Source organism: Cryptomeria japonica, chromosome 3, assembly GCF_030272615.1.
Source record: "Cryptomeria japonica chromosome 3, Sugi_1.0, whole genome shotgun sequence".
NCBI classification, from domain to species: domain Eukaryota; kingdom Viridiplantae; phylum Streptophyta; class Pinopsida; order Cupressales; family Cupressaceae; genus Cryptomeria; species Cryptomeria japonica.
Window position 1 is genome coordinate 728,431,190 of NC_081407.1, and position 8,477 is coordinate 728,439,666.

At 32.3% G+C, this 8,477-nt stretch overlaps 1 protein-coding gene across 1 annotated transcript in view; it reads left to right on the plus strand.

The window, feature by feature from the left end:
- Nucleotides 1-7,930, plus strand: part of LOC131032463 (polygalacturonase At1g48100-like) — a 44,846-nt gene extending 36,916 nt beyond the window's left edge. The window contains exons 4-7 of the mRNA XM_057963439.2: nt 6,875-7,031; nt 7,138-7,223; nt 7,330-7,441; nt 7,550-7,930. Of these exons, the coding sequence (XP_057819422.2) occupies nt 6,875-7,031; nt 7,138-7,223; nt 7,330-7,441; nt 7,550-7,930 (736 nt within the window). The remainder of the gene's footprint in view (nt 1-6,874; nt 7,032-7,137; nt 7,224-7,329; nt 7,442-7,549) is intronic.
- The last annotated feature ends 547 nt before the right edge of the window (nt 7,931-8,477 follow it).

The following is an 8,477-nucleotide window of genomic DNA, read 5'->3' on the forward strand; positions in this document are numbered from 1 at the left end:
CTCACAATGATCAATATAGATCACCAAAAAAAATAGGACACGACTAGGAAACACCAACAAGAACATTAGAAACATCAGAAACAACTGCACCAATACCACTTATCAAATCTTCATCTGTCAACGTTTGAAACTCAAGAACACAACCAATTAGCAACTATCACAAAGAAAGATAACTTGCGGAGTACCAAATCACGATCCATCTGAAATGAAGATACACAAGACCATCCTGAACAATATCCCAAAATATCAGCACAAGATTTGATCACACAATAATATATTGGAGGAAATACTAAGCTCTACAAAGCAAAACAAAACTGCAAAACCAGATCATAAGATCTTCCCAATCTGTAATCACCGAAGAAAATCACAGGAATATGTTGACAACAATGACAACAACATATCCTAGCAGCAGTAATGACCAACGATCTCCAATAATTTTTAGTTATGCAAACATGATTAAATTAACTTGAATAATGAAAACAAAATCCCTAAAAACAAGTTGTACAATGAAACATCCTATGAAATCGGAAGGCTAGATCAACCATAAAATAAAAAATGACAAAATTCAAATTATATATAATTCATTTTCGCATATATATGTAGCAATTTGAAACTATATTCCAATTTAAAATCATTCATTTTGTCTTTTTCAAAAAATCTTTCATTCATTATATGGCTTCAAAGGAATTTCAACCATGCGATATGCTTCTCTCTCCATCCATGAAACCTAAAAATATGAAATTTCCCTCAAATTGACTAATTTTTTACTTGTGATTAGACATCGAACTAAAGTGTTCAAATAACTTTGATAACCATTTACAAACATTAGAGAAATAAATAAATTATTTGTGTCTCTATCCATATTTATAGTAAAACAAAAACTAAATTATTAGATGTATTAGAATTAATTGGAGAAGAAATTTCTAGAAATCGACTACAAAAAATAGATGCAGATGCTCACAAATATACAAAGAAAAGAAAAGAAATAAACAAATAAAAAATATGAGCTTTATATTTCATCTTACTATAAGTTTCCACAAAATATAAAAGTCATAACATATATATTATGTGGACTTAGATGTAGATATTCATGATATATTAAAATATAAATACTCTTTTTCATCAAATATTGAAAGTTAAACATAATTAAAAATATTTAGAGATGAGACTGATGTACCTATTCTATTTATTTGTCGTTTCAATCTTTAATGATACGAAGTAGCTTCATCCAATGACCATTCAACCTTAGCTCATGAAGTAAACTACTAAAATATTGAACATCAAATAATGAATCTCAAAGTAAGACACAATGTGGAGCTAGGTAAAAAATGAGAATCCAACTTAAAATGTCTATAGTTGAAAATATATTACAAATAATCACAACTTAATACTAAAATAATGGTGATTTGATTCATTCTCAACTATCATTTTTCCATGCTCATTCCTAACCATCAGTTACATAACACCAACTACTTAAGTTATAGCCAACAATATATTCAAGGAATCTCATGTTTATGATCATAGTGTTTCATCCACTATATGATCTATGCTACAAAAAACATCCACAACATATCAATCACCCTATATCAATATCCTTGGACTTCCAATCTCAATGGGACCACCTCTCCAACCAAGTGTTCCACACTAACAAATTGTTGAAGACAATTCAATTCCTTGTCAAGATTCTTCAATTGCTCAATAGACTCTTGTAATGAAGGGTCTTCTTCATCATGAGAAGTATGAGGAGAATAATTTTGATGTATGTTGGGAAAGATGTATGTTAGATTGGGAGAAGATTGGTCTCTAAAATTGCTTGGTGGGAACAAGTCAACATGCAACTCAAGCTCAACAACATTGCTAATTAAAAAATAGGAAGCCATGAGTCAATAACTTCTTCTCACATGGATATTAGATTCAAAAAAATAGGTTATTAAACTCATAAACAAGTATAAGATCCAAAAACACACACTTTCTCCTAGAAAGCAATAAAGGAAAACTAGAAAGAGATGGAGGGAAATTGGTTTATCATTTGAATTCCTTGGTTTATCTCATAAAATTCATGATAGTGAATAGAAATGATGTTGATGCAACCAACTAACCAATTAATTAAGTGATATTAAATGATTTAGTTGATTAGTTAGCTGATTAAACTATGTAAATAACACTATAATGATCAGTTAATGACTTCATTAAGCAATATGAGAAAAATATATTGTGAAATAGTTAATAATGTGATGTATATAAATGAGATCCTAGCCTAGTAATGCAAACTAAGACCACAAATTTCTATTACATAACATTGAAAATCATAAATAGGCTCAACTATAGTCCTAATAGGAGAATTGAGCACTTGTGTTTTTGACTTCTTTTTGTGTATTGCAATGGAATTGAGATTATGAAATATAAATAATGAACTAGGTTAAATGATATGAAATTGATACTTTCAAAAATAAAAATGAAATACAAAACAAAAAACCACCACGGTAGCTCAAATATAAAGAGAGGAAATAGGGAATAACTTGTGACTATAACCTGGACCTAAAAATGCCAAATAGGGTTGGAGGGTGTCCTAGTTTGAGGTTGTCTATGCATACAAAAAGTTTTAGATTTGTGATCAGAGGTCTTGTAAGTCTATCTCTCTACAATTAGGCCAAAAAGTGTTGAAAATGGTTGAAGAGAGCTCTAGTCTAGGTGTTTTCATCATTTTGAAATCTAGGATTGTATGTCATTATTTTCTCTATGCATCTATAGCACTCTCTATAGTCAAATATAAACTTGAACACCCCAAATTAGAGAAAAATGGTTGTTCTAGATAGGGACTTACCTAACTCAAACCCTCTATTGGTGTTCCCACCTCCACTATAGAAATTATTGATGAAAAGAGAGCTTATCCTTAGAAAGGACAGATGTTGGAACCTTAATGAAAGTGATTGAATTGACAAATGTTACCTTAGATATGAAACAATTGGCTTGAAATCTCAAATAAGGATTGATGTTGCTTGTATGATGTTAATGCATGGATTTATCGTGGGGGAACACATTATGATTGATCATGATTGCTAAAACTTTAATGCTTGGTCCTTGAATATAGATTTATACTCGATTGCCTTGCTTGTGCTCAATAGGAAGTGAATTGATGTAGTTTATGAGACTTGGTGTTTTGATGAGGGAGGGAGTTATATTTATATGCAACTTACACTTTTTTGAAGTTACTTTTGGAGGAAGGAAAGCATTAGAGGATAGTTTCATGCTAGTTGCAAAGTCAACATTTGTAATTTAAAATTTGAAGCCAAACTTCTTTGGTTCATTCATTAGGCATCGTAGTCTAGGACAGGGGCATTGGGTGCTCTAGTCCTAGAATTTTGAGCCAGATAAAATTTTTGAGTTGGGGATTGCATCAAGTTTTTAAAAAAATCTTGAATTTTAGCATAATTAGATATGGATTAGGTATATTACACACAACCACCAAAGTTGGTGCAAAGGGAGTGCAAAATTATAAATATATACAATTTACTACACTACACCTTTGAGGACAAATTGAAATTTCTACAAAAGGAATGTAAATCATTAAGGGCTTGAGATCTCTTAACAAGCCCTAGCTCTATGTTGGTTCCGAATTGGTTCTTCCTAACTTTTTGTGCTATTTGTTGTCTAGTTTTTCTCTTTTAGCCTAAGTTTTTTTTTCCTAATCTCACTTCTTGTGAGATTTGATCCTCTTGCCTTGATGATTTCTTTGTAAATGGGAATGGGCCCTTCTCAAGATTATCTCATCTAAAATTTACTCCATCCTAGTTACATTACTTGTCTCCTATTACATGTTGCTTCATATTCAAAATGTTCAACTTTTTTCATCACGAACCTTATCATATATTATTCATAATTTATATTCATCTTCTCTTGTAATTCCCATAGGGCCAACTCCATGGAGGAAATGATGCATTACTATCATATGGAGGTATCACCTAGAAATATAAAATATTCCTATACTCTTGATCGATTTATCTTTTCAAATTTATCATTGTCCAATCCTTATTTCATACATACCTTGATCATGAGGGAAAAACTATGTGATAGCTCTAGAGATAAAATATCCCATGTGCATCTTCATCTTATTCTTCTATCACATGCTTTATACTTTTTGTCCAATCTACAAGCTATCTATATTTTGTTCATCAGATTTTTAGTTCTTTATACTTAAACTATTTGTCTTCTTACATGGCTTATCAATTTGGGTTCTCATAAATTCCTCCATATTAATATACTTTTTGTCATCACGATTATATCATACTATGGATAATATTTTTGTACCACTATCACTCCATTAGAACCATATAATTTTAATAATGTTCTATTATGACCATACAAATTTTATTTTGGTGGCTTGATCACATACATATCATTTTTATTTTTTATGGATCCATCAAATCTATACATGTTACCATAGCGCCTGAGCTATCACAAACATAACATTTAAAATCAAGTGTCTATATCACGACCATATCAATCTTATATCATTGGACACATTAGAGATTTTACATTTTAATTTCTACAATAGCCATGGATAGAGAACTTTATTTATTTTTCTCTATCACAACCACAAAATATTTCTTATGATGGCTTTGTCAAAGCTATAACATTTTATCTCATGTAGGCACTCTATAGCCTAAATTATGCTATGATGGCTCTTTTGTATCCTAATTATATCTAGATGGCTACTCCATAGCTATTTAACTTCTTTAATGTTAGATCTATTTTCGTATATTTTTACATCATTTATAGCCTTAATGACCCCCAAAGGGATCCCCTATTCTTCATTTAGCTATGTATAGTAAAAAATAGATGACAATTTTGGATTTATAAAAGAATTCATCTCAATCGTTCTTAATGAACACTAGTTTTTTTTTATCTCTTGTGTGCACTTGAGAGTTGAAGAAATCTCTTGAGTGAAGGATAAATAAATAACACAAGTAGGAACCTTTAGTATCTTTGATATGCCATTTAAGCAACTATATTAAAATTAATGTCTATATGGTTTGGCATGCATGGTTCACTTTATAACATAAGATAACTACAGTATTGGCAAAATGTTGATTCAATTTCCTCTATTTTTTACTTTCATTGTAGTGCCCATCACTATTAGGCACTATTAATCACCATTTCAAGCACCCATAAGCCTAAAATCTCTCACACATGTCAATTGCCAAACATTGAATCATTTTACTATAACGACTCAAAATTTTGTTATTCTCATTAGTATCTTATTACACACTAGCTTGCCTATTCCATTATCCATTTCTAGTTTGAATATTGTTATTTCACAAATGATCTATGAAACCCAAATATTTACCTTACTATGTTTTCTAACTATTTTCATCCAAATTTTCTTATTAAACAATGTTTCCTCATTTGAGAACCTTCTTATAATCCTTCATGCTCTTGTAAATCTTCCCACATTATTTACACACTCTCATGCTCTCTCAATTTCCTCATGCACTATCTCATTGTACTAAACTATATTTTTCACTTGCAATTAAAGAAATTACATTATATATTCTTGTTGAAACTATACTAAAGAGCCTTGGCACACTTCTAAGCTTCTTAACATTATCCTTGATACTCTATATACACTTTCCTAAATTGGCAACATTCCTATTTATCTCTAACCTCAATAACACACATCAATTGCACATACCTACATTCTAGAATTTGCACTCTTGAAATTACCAATCTATTTGCAGTAAAAATTGTCAAATAGAAATTTTACCAAAATCAGTTTCTAAGCCAAAACTTTTTTCTCCCCCCTAAAATTTTACATTTGTTTCACACTCTTAATAGCAAATCCTTTAGATATGCAAGCATTGTAGAAGAGTATCAATTTTCTTAGCAACCTCAATTGATTTTAGAGTATCATAGTCAAGGGACATTACTATTTGTCAATGATAAAAAAAATATAAGATTAGAAACAAGCATGACCCCTAATAACTAGCATGTTTAGAAGGTCACTATTATATCCCTAGTCAAAAACATGTTCCAATCACGTAAGGGCCAGATTCCGGATTGAATTCTTTGTATCCTGAACCAACTAAAGCTTATGCTTCCAGTTTCTAAATAATAATAAATTGACTATTCAACAATTCTAAAGTTAGAATATAAAGTACAGTATGTTTAGTCCACGATTGTTAGTACTTTCTTTTTTGGGATAAAATCCAATCTGTATGTCAATTTCTGTGGCCTCGCTAAGCCCTGATATGAGTGTGAATTAATTGTTAATTCAAACATAGAAGACGTCGCTTGTATTATGGCAAACAACCCGTGCTACTGCACAATGAACGATCCCGTGAAAATATATTTATCCTTATAAGGATGTTGCATAAAACGGACGATCTGTAACAGGTATTAAATGTGCATCTAATACAAACATAAAGGAAAATAGTCCCCGAGTCATGCATTTGCATATTGAATGATAGCAATTAACCGTAAAATGAAAAAAGCGACCTAAACAGGCAACTTTAATTCTTTTTTTTGGATTGAGCAAGTGTGCATTGTGAACCATACATAAATTTTGTGAATGATATTGATCCTAAAAGCCTGCAAATGTCCCATTCACGCTCACTGTTGGCCCGTGACTAACATCTTTGCCACGCTTTATATAAACAAAGCTTTCAGAATATATTTTTCATATAGCATTGTGGCTTGGAGAAGCAAGCTTTGAAAACATTTGTTCCATATTGAATTGTCTTTTGGAGAAGCAAGCTTTGAGAACATTTATTCCATATAGAATTGTGTTTTCGAGTGGATAGAACTCCAAGACCAAAATCAAAATGTCTCGTACGAGAAAAGCTTATCTAGTGTTTGTTTTTATACTTGTGTTAAGCTCGAGAGATAATTCCACAGGAGCAAGGGATTTCAAGAAGAAATCATTGATTTTATTATCATCATCAGGTGATACAATATCATCTGATGGTGATTCGAAAGTGGTGGACGTTACAACATTTGGTGCAAAGGGCGATGGAGTCACCGATGATACTGAGGTCATATTTTTATCTATTCAAATACTTTATAGTTTATCCTCTTGACAACTATGTGATGAATTTTGTTAGTGAAATATATATTGTATTTGTGGTAATGTCATTTCAGGCATTTCAGGAAGCATGGACATCAGCTTGTGAGCAGAACTCTGCTACACTGCATGATATCAATTGCGACCCTGGTCACGGTATCAGGTAATCTCATTATTAATGGCAGTGGCCACAAAATTGTTTATTATGATACTCCTTTATTTGTTAATAGCATTAGCTCAACACAATTGTTTTTTTTCATTGTCTTTAGTATTGGAGGACTTGGGAAGGGAGGAACAAAGGCCTGTGTTTCCAATGTCACTGTTTATGACATCAACATTCATGATACATTGAATGGTCTCCGAATAAAAACATGGAGGTTTGTTAAAAACCCAATTTTTCCATTCAATATATGTCTTATCAGAGGTACCGTAAAATGCTTGACATGGAACATAATGTGATCCTCCACTTATTCTTCTTCATGTCTACAGGGAGGAATTGGGCAAGTGAAAAGCGTGTCGTTCTCCAATATACAGGTTTCCAATGTAAGGTTGCCCATTGATATTGATCGATTTTACTGTGATAAAATGGTCTGCGCCAACCAATCATCTGGAGTATACATATCAGATGTCACTTATCAGAAAATCACAGGCACTTACGTGAAAACGCCAGTCTATTTGGCTTGCAGCGATGATGTGCCATGCACCGATTTAAAGTTCCAAAAAATTGAACTTCAGGCAGTGGCTACACAGGAAAAGAGTCCCTTCTGCTGGAATAGCTATGGAGACCAACAGTCCGATGTTGAGTGCCTGCAACCTGGAAGACCCCCTCATGACCCTGCTCAAACTCTATCACCGGAAGATCTATGTTAATACCTACTCTTCAAAAACACATTTGTAGTTTCATATTTGCTCTACTTCAGTGAATGGTTAAGCTAAATCTTGAACGTTCGTTAGCCAACTAACATATATGACATTCCATGTAATTAAGATGTATTGTCCATATAAACTTTTGTTCGTGAGGGAGTTCCCTCTCTTTTCATATGAAGTTGAACAACACGAGATAATGTTTCCTCTGGTTTTCTTTCTTCTATCCTCTAAATTTGTTAGTTGTTAGCTTTGTTAGCTTTGTTCTTCACGTTCATCCCTTCCTGAGTACTCTCTTCTTGTTCTTTATCCTGACATTTACAACCTTTTCTCCCCAACTTGAAGAGAAAGTGGTGGTCGAGTGAAGTACATTGACAAACCATTGGCGGGTTGCCACAAACCAATCACGTGTTCCTCTTCACCTGCAGCCGCAAGCCTTTGGATATTGTATATGATATAATTTTTGAAATGTTTAAGCTTTCACAAATAAACGTATTGCTATTCTGATAAGGTTGCAGTTTATTCCCATGGGTGACGGTTAGTTTTAATAATT